This window comes from Thamnophis elegans, chromosome Z (assembly GCF_009769535.1).
Source record: "Thamnophis elegans isolate rThaEle1 chromosome Z, rThaEle1.pri, whole genome shotgun sequence".
NCBI lineage: Eukaryota > Metazoa > Chordata > Lepidosauria > Squamata > Colubridae > Thamnophis > Thamnophis elegans.
This window is the reverse complement of record NC_045558.1, coordinates 2,264,201-2,284,244: the sequence shown is the minus strand read 5'-3', so window position 1 is coordinate 2,284,244 and position 20,044 is coordinate 2,264,201. Positions and strand designations below refer to the sequence as shown.

The window sequence follows — 20,044 nt, the reverse complement described above, 5'->3', positions numbered from 1 at the left end:
CTCTATGGTGCTGGGGGGGGGAGGGGAACTTTTGGATCCATCACTGAGTGGGACTTGTGGGATAGAGAACACCGGACGCCGCACTAGGCAGTGTCTCTATGGTGGGATCGGCCGTTCTGGCCCAGCCCAAGCCGCGTCTTTTCCACCACTGAGGACTTCCGGTTAGGTAGAGAAGAAGCAGCCGCGCTAGGCGGAGTCTCTATGGCGGGGTGTGTCCTTATGGCTCAGCCCAAGCCGGGTCAGCCCCAACATTGAATGGGCATTTTTTTTCACCCCGCGGTCTCGGCTTCCCCCTAGCGGCCGAGCGGAGTGCGCAGGCGCGCTCGGAGGGAGGGCTGGCGGGCGGCCGCGCAGGCGCAGAGTGGTCTCGCGAGCCTGGTTCCCCTCTGCAGAGGTGGCAACTTCAGTGCGCACTTGGGGGCGGGAGGGAGGGGCGAGTAGAGAGAGACATTTGTCCGCCATAGCGCATGCGCACACCCGCCTCGTGAGGGGGGGTCCTCCGCAGAGGCGGCTACTTGAGTGCCTGCGCGGGTCCTGGCTTGACATTGATCCGGCCGCCATGTCGCAGCAGCAGCAACAGCCTCAGCAGCCCCGCGCCCCTCCGGCCGCCTCCGCCGCCTCCAACCCGGGCTTGATTGGCTTCCTCCGCCACCAAGTCACACATCGGCCCAGCGTGAGTGGCTCCCCGGGACTCCAGACCCCATCGTCCCCGGCAGGGGCGGGCTGCCCTGAGGGTCATTTGCACGCCCGGGGACTCCAGCTCCCATCATCCCCTGACTGGGTGTGCCCATCCCCGGGGGCCCTTTATATCCCTGCACTCCAGGCATCCCCCATCATCCCCGGCCGGTGCAACCCCACCCTCGGGGTCATTTGCACGCCTGGACTCCAGCTCCCATCGTCCCCGGCCCGTGATTCAAACCCCAGGCTCGTCTTTATGGCGGCTGCCCTTTCGCCCCCTTCTTGACCGGCCAAAGCCAATGGGGGGAAGAACGGATTCGCTTAACAACGGAAGGCAGACTTCTGACACTAACCGGCCGTAAATGCGAGGACTTCCTGCATTGCTCCTAATTTTTAATCCTAATATTTACTTTTTTTCCCCCTCTCGCAGCTTATTCCGCTTTTCCTAATCATGGGTACTGCGGTGGCCGGTGCTGGACTCTATTTGATGCGTCTGGCTCTCCTCTGCCCCGAAGTCAGGTATGTCTCGTCCCACACCCACATTAAACCCTGGTTTGTTACCCTACAAACCCTGGATTGTTGGGGATCGGAAGAAGCTGAATTTGTTCATTTGCAGCTGTGATGAAAACAACACTCAGATTAAAAGGGCCAGCCGTCTTTTTTTTTTAATGAACACTTAAATTTAACACAGGGACCCCCCCCCCCCTTGGGAGTTATCAATAGTTCATTTAGTGACCATTCAAAGTGAAATATAGCAATAGCAGTTAGACTTATATACCGCTTCATGGGGCTTTCAGCCCTCTCTAAGCGGTTTACAGAGTCAGCATATTGCCCCCAACAACAATCCGGGTCCTCATTTCACCCACCTCGGAAGGATGGAAGGCTGAGTCAACCTTTGAGCCGGTGAGATTTGAACAGCCGAACTGCAGAACTGCAGTCAGCTGAAGTAGCCTGCAGTGCTGCATTTAACCACTGCGCCACCTCAGCTCTCTCTGACCGTGTTTCATGCTATCTGGACTTCAACTCCCAGAATTCCCCAAGCGTCATGGGGAGGGGAGGGTCCTTGGTGCTCTCTGAGCTGGGTGGTTTTCGTGCAGACATCTTATGACCAAACTAGGGAATGTCAACAGTGCTAGAAGGAAGGTACGGCTTGCTCTTTATTTATACACAATCCTTTCCAGCACTGATGATGTTCCCTAGTTGGGTCATGAAATGTCTGCAAGGAAACCACCCAGCTCTAAGAGCACCAAGGACCCCACTGTCCTCCCCCTCCCCCCCGATCCCCCTTCGCAAAGCGTTCAAGCACTGATGACATTATCTAGTTGGATTATGAGACGTCTGCAAATAAACCACCAAGCTCGGAGGATCCAAGGACCCTAAAGTTGTTGTCCCCTTCTTCCTCCTCCTCCTCCTCCTCCTCCTCCTCCTCCTCTAGCACTGATGATGTTACCTGCCACGTTTCCTCGAAAATAAGACAGGGTCTTATTTTCTTTTGACCCCTGAAATAAATGTTTGGCCTTTTTTTCCGGGGAGGTCTTATTATTTTTCAGATACGGAGGGGCAGCAAGCCCGCTGGCCCCACCCTCTCCGTCCCACCACCTGCTTGACCCAATTTCTCTTTGCGGCCTGGCTTTTGCCTGCTTCTCTAGGAGGCCTCCCAGGGGACACAGCGTGCAAAGGAAGCAGAACGCAGCCAGTCCAGCCATCCTTTCTATTTGTTCCCCATTCCTCTCTCACCGCTTCTCCCTTCCTCCCTCCCTCCCTGGGAACCGTACAGACAAATTCTGCCAGAGCCCAGAATTTTATGGCAGAGAAGTGAGGACAAGGGGAGAATTTGAAAGACCCTGGGGAAAAAAGAGCAAAGCTCTTCTGTTTGCCATCCGAAGTGGGTGCCGAGGCCATCCCTGCAGGAAGTGATCTGCTCCTCCATGCAAAACCTCACAGTGGAAGGAAGGAAGGGAGGGAGAGTAAAAGATCAAACCTGTGTGTTTGTGTGTCTGTGTGTGTGAGAGAGAGAGAGAGAAAGAGAGAGCACCCACCACTTCCAGCTCTGGTATATAGTAACAAAACCTGGCTGTGCCGGCAGGCCTGGGGTTGATGAGTTCCCCTCCCCTCTCGACTGGTATGGCTGTGTGATTTTTCGTGTATTTTAATTATGTGTACTGTTGTTTATGTTCCCTTTCCCCCCCTGAGTTGTTCGCCGCCCTGAGTCCCTCCTGGAGAAGGGCGGCATACAAATAAACCAAATACAATACAATACAATACAACCCTCCGAGGTTGGATCCGATCTCGACCGCTCTCTCTCTTACCCAACCACCCCAGACAGACAGGTCTCGCACACACACACCTACACCCTCCAAGGAAGTCACATCCCTTCGTTAACTTGCTTTCCAGCTCTGTTTTCTGCTCCACCTGCAGGACAAGAGAAGTAATCTGTGTGACTGGCAAAACAACAACAACAACCACCCCTCCCCCAAAAATACCTTCCAACTTCTTGCAAAAAGAAAATAAAAAAGATCTCGCGAAATTGGAAGTCGTCCCACAAACTCCTCTTCATGCCCTGCAGGTGGCAGTGGAGGATGGAGCAGGAGAGGAGGTTAATGGTGGGGTGTGGCTGCCTTGGGAGGGGTGGGGTTAGGCATCCTCTCTCTCGCACACACTCAAACACACACACTGGCTGTCCTTTCCTTGGGAGCTGTGCACAGATTGCAAAGCTGGAGGCTTCGGATGGAGCATTTGGGGGGATGTGCACCTTCGCTGAGTTCCCAAGGAAAGAACGGTCGCCAGGAAAAGAGCAAGGAAGGGATTTTGGCCTCTTATCCTGTTTCTGAGTCTGTGCTGAGCTTTGGAACAGGGTGAGAGGAAGGAAAATCCCCCCCTCCCCATTTTCATGCGGTTTGCAAAAAACGCCCCAATTCGAGCCTTCTGTGTGAATATGCAGGTGAGAAGTGACCCCCTGTAGGCATGGAAATCCATACACCTGGGACATCGGAAGAAGCCCTGCGAGGAGACTCCGTTGCCGAAGTGCAGGAAATCTCCCAGACCACCCCCCCCTTGCAGATTGTCCTGTCAAAGAGGAGTTTCACCAGGACGAAGAGGCCTCTGGAGGTGGTGTTTGTGTCACCTTCATCCTGGTGAAACTCCTCTTTGAAAGGACGATTTGCAGGATGGGGGAGGAGAGATTTCCTACAATGCAGCAGCGGCATCTCCTCCTTCCGATGTCCGAAGTGTATGGATTTCCATGCCTTCCTTTCCTGGCAAAACAACAACAACAACCACCCCTCCCCCAAAAATACCTTCCAACTTCTTGCAAAAAGAAAATAAAAAAGATCTCGCGAAATTGGAAGTCGTCCCACAAACTCCTCTTCATGCCCTGCAGGTGGCAGTGGAGGATGGAGCAGGAGAGGAGGTTAATTCCGTGGACGGAATTGCTGGCTGTGACCGTCACCGTTACGTAAGGAGGGCGTGAGGCACGTGGGGTGTGTTGCTTGACCCCCCCGGCTTCTTCTGCAGCCGCAATTGGCTGTAAAAGCAACCGGCGCTTGCTGGAGGCAGAGGCCTAAGCAGCATCCGCCAATCAGCTGTTTTGTGAACGGAGGGGCTCAGCTGATCCGATTAGGGGGCCGAGAAGCCCTGAGGTGGGAAGGGAAGGGGGATTGTCTCCTCTTCTGGCCATACCCACCCCTTCACTAGGCCTTATTTTCAGGGGAGGCCTTATATAGCAATAGCAATAGCAGTTAGACTTATATACCGCTTCATAGGGCTTTCAGCCCTTTCTAAGCGGTTTACAGAGTCAGCATATTGCCCCCACAGTCTGGGTCCTCATTTCACCCACCTCGGAAGGATGGAAGGCTGAGTCAACCTTTGAGCCGGTGAGATTTGAACAGCCGAACTGCAGATAACAGTCAGCTGAAGTGGCCTGCAGTACTGCACCCTAACCACTGCGCCACCTCGGCTCTCAATATGTTTGCCCACCCCGAAAATTTGGCATGGCCTTATTTTCAGGACATGTCATATTTTCAGGGAAACACGATAGTTGGGTCACGAAACGTTAAACAAACATAACGTTGTTAAGTGAGTCCATTTTTACCCTCTATGGGCTTTTATGTGTCCCAAATGAGAAACAAAAGTCACAACCAGTAAAGAGGAAGAGAGGTTTGGCCATTAAAACTTTGGAAGTGGGTCTCGAGTGGTTCTGCAAAGGCCTGTCGTAACTTACAACTGAGCAACTGGTCATTAAGCGAGGACTGCCTTCATACAGTGTCCTGATTGTCTGTTTTCTCCCCCTAGATGGGATAAGAAGAATAACCCAGAGCCATGGAACAACCTTGATCCCACTCACCGTTACAAGGTGGGCCTTTTAATTGTTCAAATAAATTACATCGCTTGGTATGTGACAGGTTTTGCCCGGGCGTTCTGAGAAGGGGGGGTGGACTACATGACTTCCAGGGTCCCTTCCAAATCTACGATTCCGTTACTCTGCTATTTTAAGGGGCTCCCTCCCTCAAAAGTGTTTTATTTCGAATTTTACAGAGACCTTATATAATAAAGAATACGGATTAAAGGGCTGGGTTTAAATTAGCATTAGACTAACGAAAATAAAAACTTAAGACGCTGAAAGCAGGATTAAATTCTAAGGTAAAGTCTTTTACAATCTTGATTACAGGTCATATCTTGCTCAAGGACTAGATGACCTCCAAGGTCCTTTACAACTCTGTTTACTCTATTTAAGGTGGGACTAGAACTCGCTGTTGGCTGGTGATTGGTCCAGAGTCACCCAGTAGGTTTCATGGTTAAGGTGGGACTAGAACTCACTGTCTCCTGGTGATTGGCCCAGAGTCACCCAGCTGGCTTTCCTACCTAAAGCTGGACTAGAACTTACCATCTCCTGATGCCTGGCAATTTTTCACCCTGTTGCAAAGTTCCGTCCGTCCAGATATTAGGGTTTGCGGATTGACGTACAGCAGTGCTGTGCCAGTGAGTAGTAAGGCCACTTAGTAAAGGTGCAGTAATTCATATTTCGGTTGAAAAGTGGAATCCAAAGAAGTACGAAATCGTTAGGTGTTTTATTTATTTATTTTTCCGCATGTGGTTTCAAGTTGCTTTCTCCTTTTTTTGCAAAAGCGGCCACTTTCCTTTCCATCACTCTCTTTTCTTCTTCCAGTTCTTTGCCGTCAACATGGACTACAGCAAGCTGCAGAAAGACCGTCCTGACTTCTAAAACGAGGCGGGTTTCGTGACTGTCCTTGCAGAAGCTGTCCAGCAAAGGTCCTCCAGAAGCTGACCGCACAAACCCTATACACCCGTCACAATCCTTGAAATATGATTTTTGTGTGCATCGCCTTGAAAAATAATGTGTTGGAGACGTGCATGCTTAAAATTAATAAACAAACCACTTGAAAAATTAAATATTGGCGGGACAATTCCTACAATTCTCCAGCTGGGTTTATTAAACCTTAAAAAAACTTTTTAAATATTATTTATTAGAGATGGAAGCAAGATGATAGATAGATAGGTAGGTAGGTAGGTAGGTAGGTAGATACAGATAGATATAGATAGATAGATAGGTAGACAGACAGACAGACACACACACGCACACATACATACATACATACATACAAAGATAGACTAGATAGATAGATGATAGATAGATAGATAGATAGATAGATAGATAGATAGATAGATAGATAGATAGATAGATAGATAGATAGATAGATAGATAGATACAAAGATAGACTAGATAGATAGATAGATAGATAGATAGATAGATAGATAGATAGATAGATAGATAGATAGATAGATAGATAGATAGATAGATAGATATTGTGAGATAGACGAATGGACGGACCAACAGCAGATAGCTATGATTGAGAGAGAGAGTGACGGATGGATGGATAGGTAGGTAGATAGATATAAGATAGATAGATAGATAGATAGATACAGACTAGATAGATACAAAGATAGATGATAGATAGAAAGATAGATAGATAAAGATAAACGTAAAAAGTATCTGCAGCGGCAGATATAAATACCGGCTATTTTTATTGGCAGTCCTTGATTTGGGAGCAGAATTGAGCCCCCCCAGCAAATGTTTGTGAGACAGTTGTGAAGTGAGTTTTGCCTCATTTTATGACCTTTCTCGCCACCATTCTTAAGTGAATCCCCACCGTTGTTCAGTTAGTGAGCTGGTGAATCCCGCTTCCTGCTTGTCAGAAGGTCGCAAAAGAGGATAATGTGACCTCAGGATGAAGCCACCAGTCATAAAGAGAAGTCAGTTGCCCGGCTGGGGAATTTTTGACCAGGTGGTTTAAGTGTGAAAAACGGCACCCAGTCCCTTCTTTTCCAGGCGGTTGTAACTTTGAACGGTCGCTAAATGAACGGCTACCTATGTGTGGTTTTATAAAACATCCAAAATGTATACTCGTTAATTCGAGAGACAAACGTCTGATGTGGAAAGAAAGGAGGTTTATTGAATTGGGTTTGCAAAGGCCGCCCTCCACCTCCCTTCCCAAGTGGGATTGAGATCATGAAGCCGCTCTTCAGGTTCCACACAAGGCATTCAGACATGTTCCACGCAATACGCATCACGCCTAAGATCCGTGTTGCCTTACAATCCCTTACGTTCTGTGTTCATGAGAAACATGATGACCCCCTGCCTGGTTACAACAGGATCCGCCTTATCTTGTCCTTTACAATTTGCCCGTGAACGTTCGGCTCTCCCTGACACACACACAGTGATTAGCCTCTGGGTCGTTTGTGGTTTCGGTTTGGCCTTGCTGGTGAGGCTTCCACTAAGAGCCATTGATTCAGAGGGTTTTAGGATTCTTCTCATGCGTCTGATAAAGGAGCAACGTTCCATCCGTTCTCACAGGATGAAAAGGAAAGGAAAGAGAGATGAAGAGAGGGAAAGAAGGAAGGATAGAGGGAAGGTAGGGTAGAGACGAAAGAAAAAGGAGGAAGGAGAGAGGGAAGGATGGATAGAAAGAAGGAAGAAAAAAGAAAAGGAAGAGTACACGGGAGAGGAAATGGACAGAAAAAGAAAGAAAGAAAGAAAAAGATTGACATTTCTGAGCAAGCACAAACCTTGCAAAGCCCAGCTGCCACATCCCGAAAAACAGAATTAAATCCAAGTCCTAACTGGGCCCATACCTTGGATTAAGGACCACAATTGACCCCAAATCTTTGTGGCTAAGCAAAACATTTGTTAAGTGAACTTTTTCCCCATTTTTATGACCTTTCTTGCCCCAATGTTAAGTGAATCAGCTTCAGTTCATAAATTAATCATGTGGCCACTCAGTGAATCTGGCAACATGGCTGGTTGCCAAGCTGACCTAGAAAAGAGGTCTCTTGAGGTCTGGGATGGGACACCACCAGGAGAGCCAAGGGCCTTAGAATAAATTGGGAAGTTTAAATTGGAGGAGAATCTCGCCTCAAAGCTGAATTAGGAAGTCAAGCTTGATCAGAGGGCGGTTTGATGTAGCTCAGGTGGGGGTGGAGACCTGTTTGGGATTGGAGGCCATTAGGAGAGCCAAGATTAAAATGGAAAAATATATATATATATTCTGGGCTTGAAGGAAGCTTAAACCTTCATTAGAAGCCAAGCGTGACTGGAGGGAGGTTTGACATAGCCTGGTGTAGCATTAACAAGGAAAAAAAATGGCCTGTTTGGGATGGGAGGCCACCAGGAGAGCTAAGGGATTTAAGATAAAATGGGGGAAAGAAAGTTTCCCTGCAAAATCCCTGCAAGATCCAGAAACTGCTCAGTTTCTTTTCACAACAACTTCCTCAACTTACGACCAACAGTCGAGACCCAAATTTCTGTCACTAATCATGACAATTTGATGAGCTTTCTGGACACTGGTTAAGAGGACGGCTGCACTTGTTCAATTAGTGGGGCTGTTGTTAAGCGGGTTGTCCTCCTGGCTGGTGAGAAGATTGCAAAAGGAGATCAGGGATGCTACGACCGTCATAAAGATGAGTCGGCTGCCAAAAGTTGATCATGTGACCAGAGGGCTAATGCAACAGTCATGCAAAAAGCAGCCCCCCCCCCCCGTTTTCAATAACTTGGAACTGTGAGAGATTAAAACCCAATTCTTATGCTCAGAATGTGAAAGACGCACCTGGTTCACAATTCAAAGGTTTATTGCAAAGAAATGAAATAGTGGTGTCATGCGCAGCCTTCCCAGACTCCCAGAGCCGAGGTGGCGCAGTGGTTAAGGTGCAGCACTGCAGGCCACTTCAGCTGACTGCAATTTTGCAGTTCTGCGGTTCAAATCTCACCGGCTCAGGGTTGACTCAGCCTTCCATCCTTCCGAGGTGGGTAAAATGAGGACCCGGATTGTTGTTGGGGGCGATATGCTGACTCTGTAAACCGCTTAGAGAGGGCTGAAAGCCCTATGAAGCGGTATATAAGTCTAACTGCTATTGCTATTGCTATTTCCAATGGGTTGAGGAGCCCCCCCCCTCCATCTTCACAGTCATTCTTGGAAGTTAATTCAAATCTCAAGAGGTCAGCGTGACTCTTCCTGCAAATCCCTTTATCTTATCTCTGCCACTTTGTTATTCCATTCTAGGCAGCAGATGTTCCCATCTCGCCAACTGGTGTCCTTGTCTTCCGAATTATCTTTCTGCATTTCCAAGGAATTTTAGCAGGTCATCCTGTATTGTCGTCACCGCTTACACTTGTGTTTAATAATTGCAAGGGGAGGGGGGGGGAAACAACACCAAGAGTCTCACACCATTTTGCACTTTTATATAAGAGTAATTTCTTATTTTTCTCCTTCAGAGTGGCCACTAAAGGAACCGTCGTAAGTCCGGGACTGTATTATTAAATGTACAGGGCGCAAATCACTTCTGCGAGGCAAATTGGGCTGTTGGGCCCCATTCAAACCATCCAGGGACCCCCCCAAAGGGCAATTTGGCCCCGGGAAGAGGGCGAGATTTGCAAACCCTCGAAATCCAACTTGCAACAAAGAATTTCCAAGCGCTACAGAAGGAGCTGGGGAAGCGGGAAGAGGCAGGGAGACTTCAACTCCCAGAGTTCCTCGCGTGAGAAGTCACGCGCGCTAAAGCGGGCCTGAGGAGAGAAGGCAGACTACATCTCCCGGCATTCCCGGAGTAAGCACCCTCCCCTTTTTTTTCCCCTGTCAGGTCAATCAAACGGGAGGAGGGACTTCAAACACCAGAGGGGGCTCCGCGCGTCACTTCCGCCGGCGGAAGGCATTCGCAACTCGAGCGTATATACCTGGCCGAGATGAAGGACTTCAACCCGCCCAGAATGCCTCGCGCGTTGATTCCGCCGGCGGAAGTCCCCCCCCGCCCCTTAGGAGGGCGTGAGTCGGGAAGAGGAGGAGGAGGAGCAGAAGGAGGGACTCCAGCTCCCAAAATGCCTCGCGCCCTGCTTCCGCCGGCTTAGAGGCTTCGAGAGCGAAGAGCCACCTGCGACTGCAGCTCCCAGAGTTCCCCGCGCGGAAGGAGGACTTCGGGCGAGAGCAGCGGCGGGAAGAGGAAGCGGCGGAGTGCGGACGGACTACATCTCCCGCCGTCACCCGCGCGAGGGAGGTTTATGGGGGGCTCCATGGAGGCCCCCGCGGCGGCCACCTTCACGCTGGCCTACCTGGTGATGGCCTTCTGCTTCGTCTTCCCTCCCTGCGAGTTCCACCTGGCCGGCCTGACGGTGCAGAACCTGCTGGGCAACTGGCTGGGCAGCGAGGACGTGGCTTTCGTCCACTACCACCTGCGGAGGGGCACCGGCACCCTCCTGGCCCACGCCGCCCTGCCCTTGGGTGAGGGGCTTCCCGGGGGGGGGAGGGGGAAGGAGGGGAGGCACCTCCTCCTTGGAAAGGGAGTGCAGGCAGGGAGGGAGGGACCCCCCCAAGTGGGGGGGGGCAGGGAGGGGAGAAGGGGTGGACCGACCCCCTCCTTAGCCCCTGGGGCTCTGGGTCCTTTCATTCAGCTGCGGAGGGGGAGAAAGGGGAGGGGGGCCCCGAGGGAGGGAGAGGCGAGCCCCCCCCCAAGAGCTGGGACAGGGAGGGGGAAGGAGAAAGGGGGAGGGGGGGGTCACTGCCCCGCCGCCGCTTAGAGTCAGGCTCTGAACCCCCACATTCAGCTGTGGGGGGGGGAAAGAGAAGGGGGAACCCCAAGGGGATGGAGGGAGAGCCGCCACCAAGAGGGGGGGCAGGTAGGAGAAAAGAGAGATGGGGACGAAGAGTGAAGCCTCTCAAGGATGTGGGGGAAAGGGGGATGGGGGGGGACGGTCCGCCCCCCCCCCAACCACTGCTTAGGATCTGGCTCTGGACCCCCACATTCAGCTGGGGAGGGGCAGGAAAAAGAGGAGGGGGACCCCAAGGGGAGGGAGCGAGAGAATCCCCAAGAAGGGGGGGGGGAGAGGCAGGTTGTGTATGAAAGGGGAGGGGGGAACCCCAAGGAGGGGGGAGGCAGGTGAGGAAGAGGAAGGAAGGACAGTAAAACAGAATGAAGGTAAGGAAAAGGAACGAGGAAGAAAAACAGGAGGAAAGAATGAAGGAGCTAATGAAAGAGAAAGAAAGGAAAAGGAGGGGGAGAGAGAAAGAGAAAGGAGGGAGGGAGGGAAAGAAAGACAAACCGACCTTTCTCTTCCTTAGGCTACTACTTTGGAATGTGCTTTGCGGCGCCCGAAAAACAGCTGAGCACCATCTCCGAGGCGTCAGAGCTGTGGAAAACTTTCTTCGTGGGAGCCGTCCTCCTCCTGATCCTCGCAGTCACCTTCGCCTTCCTCTGGTCTCGGGACGGCTGGTCCCGCCACCCGCTGGTCCAGAACCTCTCCTGCTACGCCCTGGCACCCCACGGCACCTGGCAGACCGTGGCCTCCTCCATCGACACCGAATTCCGGCGGATCGATAAGTTTGCCACGGGGCCGCCGGGGGGCCGCCTGATTGTGACCGACAGCTGGATTATCAAAGTGACCACCTACTCCTTCCACGTGGCCCCACAAAGGGACATCCAGATGTCCGTCATAGCCTCGAGGCAGCAGGAGATCTTGCCGGAGGCTGGCATGCCGGCTCAGTTCCTCACCATCCGCGTGGCCAGCGTCAATCCCCACGTCAAACCCTTCGACATCCGGTAACGGTTCTCCATGGATTGGGGTGGGGGTGGGAGGTATTAATTTGAATTCGGAGCCGAAGAGATTTAGCAATCTGGAACGCAACGGTGGGTCAACTTCTCTGGCGGTTCCATTTATGCAGGCGGTCCTCGATTTACGGCCACAAATTTCTATTTTGTGGCTGGTTGAGGTTTTCCCCATATTACAACGGTTCTTGCCCCCAGTTAAGTAAATCTTCGCAGTTTTTAATCACACGGTTGTTAAATGAATCCAAGCAGGTTTTTATTACATGGTCGTTAAGTAAGTGACCGCATCCCCGCAGTTGTGAAATCAAAATTCAGACGCTTGGCAGTTTACTCGTATTTATGGCAACTGCAATATCCTTGGGTCACGTGATTCTTCTTTGCGACCTATTCAGCTATGTCAAGTGTGGAAGCCAGCTTCACTTAACGCCATGTGACTCACTTAACAACCGCAGATTCGCTTAACCCCTGTGTCGAAAGAGGCCATCCAGTGGGGCAAAGCTCACTTCACAAATGTCTGGCTTAACAATAGAAATTTGGGACTCGATTGTGGTCGTACATTGAGTCACATGGTCGTTAAGTGAATCAGCCTTCCCTGTCGCAAAAGGGGATCGTAGGAACCCAGGATGATCCGACTGTCACAGATTCGAGCCGCTTTGACTAGCCTCCGAATGTAAATCCCGTGACGGTCGTAAGCGTGGAAAAAAAGCTCCCGAGTCCCTTTTTTCTGTTTCCAGGGCCGTTGTAACTTGGGACCGTCCACAAAGTGAATCGCCTTTAACTCAGGGGCTGCCTGAGTTTAAAAACCATGCCGGTTTCTTCTTTATTTTGAAATTCAGTGTCGTTTATTCCCAGAATCGGGATCTGGTCTTTGTTTTCCCGACAGGCTCAACTCGTCGGAATACAGGGAGCTGCAGGACAAGCTCCGGGCCCCGATCCGTAACGCAGCCAACGTGGTCATCCACCAGACCCTGAGTGACCTCTTTCTGGAGACCTTCATCTCCCTGGTGGAGAAGAACCCTCCTTACCTGGTTCCCAGTGACCAGGTGAGTTTCCATCTGGTCCAGTTGACGGCGGGGTGACAGGCAGTCCTCGGCCCCAAGACCGATTTGGGCGTTGAGTGGATCCGCTTCCCCTTTTGACATGGGTTTTTGGAGAGGCACCTGGGAAGGGTGTTGGGGTTGTCGTAAATACAGGCCATCCTTGTTGCTGGAAGGGAGGGGGATTTTGCTCTCTGCTTATGCACACTCCCCTGTGCCACTGATGACGTTACCTAGTGGGGTCAAGAGATGTCTGTGACAAAACCTTGGGGAGCACCAAAGACCCCCCACCGTTCCTTCCTTCCTGATGTTCCCTAGTTGGGTCACGAAACGTTTTCTGCAAGAAAACCACGCAGCTCAGCCACAGTCCTCCTCCTCCTGCTCTTCCTCTCTCTCCACAAATCCCTCTCCCTTCTAGCACTGATGATGTTACTCAGTTGGGTCCTGAGACATCTGCACGGAAACCACCCCACCTCAGAGTCTCCTTAATGACCTCAATGCTTCTTCCTCCCCCTGCAGGAGCTGGACCTCTGCATCGGCTGCATGCAGTCCCCGGCCAACGTCAAACTGCTGAAGAACTGCGACGAGCCGGACGAGGGCATATGCCAGCTCTGTTTCTGCTACCCCATGTGGTGCCTGCTCTGCATGGGCAAATGGTTTGCCAGCCAACAGGACCAGCAGCACCCGGAGACCTGGCTCTCCAGCCACGTGCCTTGTCCCACCTGCCGGGCCAAATTCTGCATTTTGGACGTCTGCTTCTTGGAGTGACGGGGAGGCGCGCAGAGAGACAAGAGGAGAGGAAATATGCAATCGACTGCAGCGTTCGTGGTCTTATAGCTCCTGGGATTGTCTTTGCAGGATAGATATTTCCATAATCTCCCCCTTTTTGATGCCTTTTCAAACCCCATTCCGTTCTTCTCTTTTTGAATGCGGAGTTTTAAGTCTCCAGTATTTCACGAGCGCCGCCCCTTTAAAATGGGTGGACTTCAACTCCCAGAATCCCTGGAGTTGAAGTCCCTCCCTCTTAAAGGGGCCGAGCTTGAGAAACACTACTTTAGAATGCCAAGTCAAAAACAAGGTTTTTTTTTTTCTTCGCCTCCTAAATCGGGACTGGATTTGGTGAGTTGTTCCACACTCTGCCTTAGTCCGCAATTCCCTTTTTTTTTTTTCAAACTTTGTAATCCTGGAAACAGGAATGACGGCGACGGACTCGCTGCGACAAACTCTTAACGTTCTCATGCACTTCTCGGATTCAGACCACGTCTGCAAATCCTCTCTTAGCGGCATTAAAAGATAGATCTCTCTATCTATATATATATGTAGGATGATTATCTAAATTATTGCAGTGTTTCCGGAGAGTTTTTCTCGGGAAAGGAAACGGATTAACAGCCTGGGAACTGGTGGGATTAAAAATCACTTTTTTTTTTAGTGATTTATGAAGGCTGAACTTTGGGTGGAAAAAAAAAAGGGAGAATGATATACTTGAAATTGTCTTTTTCTGACGGTTTCTTAACTCGGGTTCACCAAGTGTATTATTCAGTCGGTATCCTTTGCAAAGGGCAAATGGAAGTGAAATTCCTTTATTAGTACAACAAATACAAGGCAACAATTGTTTGTCAGAGAGATGAATTTAAGTTTGAGCTGAAGTTGAGTTTTTGATTAGTTTCTATTTGTCTTTGGGTTGAGATAGGCGGGTCTAAAAATCTCAGGAACTTGAAAATAGGTGGACTTCACTCCCAGAATCCCCCAGCCAGCATGCTTTAAGTCTGGGAGTTGTAGTCCACCCCTCTTCAAGTGCCAAGTTTGAGAAACAACATGCTTATTATCTCAAGCAAAGAAACTCATGAGATTTTTAAAGTGCCCCTTAAGTGCCAGCTTCCCCCCCCCCCCCGTCTCCTCCACAAACATCCTTGTAACTTTTAATTAATTTATTTTCTTTAATTTTTTTAAATAATCAGTTCAGTTCCTGTCCGGTTTTTTTCCCCACACACGCGCACACCCCAAATTTCATGAATTCACCTTCGGTCTGGAGGAGGCACGCCAGCAAAAAGATGTTGGTTTCGCAAATGCAGCTGGTTATGTGAAAATGGGGCACAAACTGCACCTTAGAATTACACACCTAGGTTTCCCCCAGGTGTGTAGACTTTAATTCCCAGAATTTCCCAGGCTGTACAAACGCTGCTGAGAATTCTGGCTAAACCTAGTTGTTTTAAATCACACCCCCCCCCCGCCCCCTGGTTTGTACAATAGAACAGGAGAAATTTTTATTTGAAGAAGTGAAATAGAACTTATTAAACTTATTAAAAATGAATAATTTCAGTTGAGAATTTTTTGGAAAGTATTATCCAGTATTATATTTACGAGCGATCCTGTTTGTTCTACCGAATAAATTTTTTTGCCACTTTGAGCTCGAACAATTCTTGTGTTATTTTATTCCTCCGGAGTTTGCGTCCTGTTATTACTATTCCCTTCGATTTCAAATTCATTTATACAGGTGGTCTTCGACTTACGACCACAGTTGAGGCCAAACTTTCCGTTGCTAATCAATGATGTGAGTTTTGCCTGGCAGTTTTTAAGCGAATTCCGGCAGTTGTAAAGTTTCCCATGTGGTTGTCATGAGACTCCCATTTTCCCCATTTGCTCATCAGAAGGTTGCAAAAGAGGATCACTACAACTGTCGTAAATATGAGTCAGATGCCAAGCATCTGGATTTTTTTATCATGTGACGGGGGGATGCTGCCACAGCCGTGTGGAAAAATGGCCATAAGTTGCTTTTTTCAACAGTAGTAACTTCAAACAGTGATTAGATGATCTGTTGTACATTGAGGTCTGTTGCATTTTGGTAGCAAATAGTTTATAGGCGATGCAATATAAAGGAAACTTAAGCGGGAGGACGAGTTGTAAATTATATTTTTTTCCGGTGCTCTCATTTTGAACGACAGTTTAAGTAATAGTTGTAAACTCAGGGATGACGTGAAATTCTTGTTAACTAACCGCACCAAAAGACTTTCCTTGGGCAGAACAGAGTCTCAGCCAACAGGTCACAAGAATGGGCCGCAGACGCAATCTAATTTTAAAAGGGGCTTTTTTTTATTGCTGAGAAATCTCTTTACAATCTTGGCTAGTTTACAAACTGCAGAAAAAAAAGGTTCTTTGTTACGAAGGCATCGTCTCCGTCCAAAAAAGAAGAAAGAAATAATGCCGAATGCATCTGTTCTTATAATTGAACATTTAAAAGCTACATAATAATCCACATTATCCCGATCATGTGTTAATAAGATTTTTGCACCAACTATCACTTTAGTTCCTTTCATAAATATATATATATATATATATCTTGATATCTCAAGTCATTACATAGGTTTGACTACTTCTATTACCCGCTAATTGTTACCTTAAAATCCCACTGTAATGTTTTTTTAAAATACCGTCTGGATGGGCGGGGAGAGAGGGTTGCCTTAACAATATAATTTTCAGTAAACTTTCTATCTGGGTCCTTTATAGAAAGGGTCCTTGACTTATGACCACAATTGAACCTGTGGTTAAGCCAAGGCAAGCTGTTTTAAAGTGAAATTTGCCGTTTTTACAACCTGTTGTCATGATCATTGCAAAACCCGTGTGGTTGTTCACTGAACCATGTGGTCGTTAAGCGAATCTTGCTTTGCCCCGCTGACTCTTGCTTGTTGGGAGGGTCAGGAAATGGGGCCATAAAACATGAGCTAGTTGCAAAGTGCCTGAATTCTGATTCGTGATTGTGGGGATGATGCAGTGGTTATAAGTGTGAAAACTAGACGTTAAGCCAGTTGTTTCAGTGCTATCCTAAAGTCTGTCAATAAATGAATGGTCGTAAGTGAAGGACTGCCGGTATAGCTAGTGTCTGCAGAGCCGTTCAGGTGTTGATTGTATAAAAAAAGTGTCTAGCAGAATATTTGCAAGTCTTTTCCCACAAGCTACAAATATATATATATATATTTGTAACTTGTGGGAAAAGACGTGCAAATATATATTCTTTTCTTTAGACTGCATGAGATGGTTTTCTGCAAAGGGCCAGAAACACACAGCATCGAATGGTATCTTTATTCTGGGCACTGCCGAAGGAGGTGCGTTTGTGTGTGCCGCAGGGATGCCAACATGCACACATGCACTTGTGCACGCCTGATGTTTGAAAAGTCAGCAGCCACCTTTGCTGGGTGGCCAAAGGAAGACCCAAGATGACCACTCTGTTGGGCGTTTCATTTTGTGGCTGCAAATGGATGCAGCCCGCCTGCCACTAAACGCATCTTTTCCATGTTTGTGGTCGGGAACTTGTGTGACATTGTACTTTTATTAACTCCATTTAAAAACTTTTTTTCAGCTTTTTCAAGTCAGTCATTTCTATCTCTGGCTCCCAAAATTGACTCCGAAATTCAAAGCAAACATGATGTGGGAACAAGGCTAAGCAGTCCTCAACTTACAACCACAATTGGGATTGCACTGATGACGTTACTGTCATGGCTCGCCAGCAGCCTTAAGACAGTGAGCAGGTTGGTGGGGAACCTGGGCGAGTCCCGGAGTCTGGGGAAGGCTCGGATGAGGGCTCTGTGTCGGAGGCAGAGAGGGGGGCCAGGGCTGTCTGACAGTTATCAGCTGCTTTGGGGCAGAAGAACAGCTGGAGCCTGTTCCCAGTGTGCGCATGTGCAGAGCGGCCAGACGAAAGGAAGAGCTAAAGAACAGGGGCCGACTTGGGAATGAGGCCACAAGTGGATGGTGAATGGCCCCTCCCAGAGGAGATTAAAGAGGAGCGAAAGGGGAGTGGAGTTTGCAGGAGACAATCAGTTCACTTAATTCGTTTGTGATTCTCCGAGATTCCTGGCCAAGTTCTGCAGAGATCGGCCTGGCAGCTCTCCAAGCCAGATAAGGTCTGTGACTGTAAATCCTCCTTTGAAAGACTTTGCTGGGTGTGAAGGAGCAGAATTCACAGTCAATTAATAAAAGTTTTTTTTTTGTCGGAACAAGGAGTTTCCTTCAGGCTCTCGGGAAGCCTCGGTCAGAAGAGTTACCCAGTTTGGCCATGAAATGTCTCACTAGAGCGCACCAAGGACCCCAGATTAGAAATTTCCCATTGCCAAGCAAGTTGCTTGCTAAGTGAGTCACACCCAATTTTACCTTATTTTTGCCATGGTTGTTAAGTGAATCATGCACTTGTTAAGCAAATTGAGCTTTCCCCCAGTCACCATGCTTGTTGGAGGCTGGCTGGGAAGGTTGTAAAGAACAATAAACACATACCGTTGCCAGGTGCCTGGAGATTGATCATGTGACCACGTAAAATACTGTGACAGTTGTAAGTGCGAGGACCGGTCACATGTGCAAGGATTAGCTGCAAATCACTTTTTTTTTCAAATGGTAACTTCAAATAGTGGGTAAATAAATGGTTGTAAGTCGAGGACTACTTGAAGTGTTTTAAAAGCAAATTTTAATTATTTAATTTCAAAAAGGAAGAACAAGACGGACTTGCGAAGTTTACGTCCTTCCTGGGGGGGGCTGGGGCTGGGGGGTGGAGAGCTTTTATAATCAGCGCTAAAAGTTGATAATTTTTTAGGAAAGATTAGGATATTTGGGGCAAAAATGCAAATTGTTTAATCTCAGCCCGTCCTGCGGACTTTAAAAAAAAAAAAAAATCAACATGAAGTCCTTCTTGTGTTGATCAGTCACACAAAAGGAAATGACACCACAACGGATGGTCGCCCTGTGGGAAAATGTGCAGTGTTCTGTTCCCGGAATTGTCCAACCAGCATGTCAGGAATTCAACTCCCAGAATTCTCTATGTTGGCAGGGGAATCGGAGTCCACACATTTTTCAAGTTGCTCGATTTGAAGAAAGCCACCGTATGCCAAGTTGTGTGGACTGCAAGTGGTCCTCTGAAGGACTGACAACTTGACAACGGGTTTGGGCAGTGTTGAGGTAGCGCAAAATCTGTTTTGCTTCCGTTCTCCAATCCCCCAAGGAATACTAAATGAGAAGTCTTGGTAGTCTTCAACTTATAACAGTTCATTTAGTGACATCCAGCACCGCTTTAATGCTCATTAAGGTAACTAGATCTCAGCAACCTGTGCTGTTTCCAAGCTCATTAAAGCACCTACATCTCATCATCCCAGCACAAATTTGAAGCCTATGAAAACAGCTACATTTCAACATCCAACACGGCTTTAATGCTCATGAAAGCAGCTGTATTTCAATTAAGCTAGCACTAGTTCAAAGCTCATTAAAGCACTTCTGTCTCAACACCTGCTTTCAAGCTCATAAAAGCAGCTACATCGCAACAACCCATCACTGGTTGGAAGCTCATGAAAACAGCTACATCTCAAAATCCCAGTACCTGTTCCAAGCCCATTACAGCAGCTATATATTAACAATTCAACACTGATTTGCAACTTGTTAAACAGCTACATCTTAACACCCAACACTGTTTAAATTTTCATTAAAGTAACTATATCTCAACATGTACTGGTTCCAAGCTCATTAAAGCACCTACACCTCAACACCCCAGCACAAATTCAAAGCCTATGAAAGCCAGCTACATCTCAATCCTGCATTGGCCCCAAGCCCATTAAAGCAGCTGTATCTTAACCACCCAGCACTGGTTTACAGCTTGTTAAACAGCTAAAACATCCAAAAAAAAAGGGCTTTAATGCTCATGAAAGCAGCTATAACTGAACAAACTATACTGGTTCCAAGCTCATGAAAGCAGCTACCTCTCTTGCCAGGACAATGCGACCTCTCTGCATTTGACAACATCTTTTCCAGTTTGCAGCCAAAACCTTGCACACTCTTAACTGACCTTCATACAATAAAGTGCAACTTCAGCACAAGAAGCCGGAGACCTTAAGGTGACAAGTTGGAAAGCGCAAAGCCAGAATAGGCCGATTTGTACTTTCCACACCTGGCAAGCCTAATCTCATTTGTGTAATCCGTCTGAAATAACAAGAGGGACTTTGCTGTCAATACAACACAGTGCATGCCACCACGATTGTACGAGGGCAGAGCTGATATTGTTTGCTGAAAAAAGGGGGGGTAAGAAGTAAACTCACAGCCGGACTCGTCCTATCAGGAAATTGTTGGGAGATGGGAAGGATAACACCATTCTTATTATTCCCAACTCACAAATTGTGTTGAACGGCATCGGCTTTCTGGAGCTCCCAAAAGCTGATACTTTTTAATAAAATCTGTTCGAGTTGGAAAAGGGG

General features: G+C 48.4%; 2 protein-coding genes across 2 annotated transcripts; both read left to right on the top strand.

Annotated features, from left to right (window-relative positions):
- The first annotated feature begins 488 nt into the window (after positions 1–488).
- On the top strand, positions 489–6,087 carry NDUFA4 (NDUFA4 mitochondrial complex associated). The gene is made up of 4 exons (XM_032237992.1): positions 489–673; positions 1,109–1,197; positions 4,969–5,029; positions 5,843–6,087. Exons 1-4 carry the CDS (start codon positions 560–562, stop codon positions 5,897–5,899), a joined length of 321 nt encoding a protein of 106 aa, XP_032093883.1. The 5' UTR covers positions 489–559; the 3' UTR covers positions 5,900–6,087.
- A 4,006-nt stretch (positions 6,088–10,093) lies between these two features.
- On the top strand, positions 10,094–15,228 carry TMEM129 (transmembrane protein 129). The gene is made up of 4 exons (XM_032237803.1): positions 10,094–10,463; positions 11,301–11,778; positions 12,668–12,827; positions 13,341–15,228. Exons 1-4 carry the CDS (start codon positions 10,244–10,246, stop codon positions 13,587–13,589), a joined length of 1,107 nt encoding a protein of 368 aa, XP_032093694.1. The 5' UTR covers positions 10,094–10,243; the 3' UTR covers positions 13,590–15,228.
- The last annotated feature ends 4,816 nt before the right edge of the window (positions 15,229–20,044 follow it).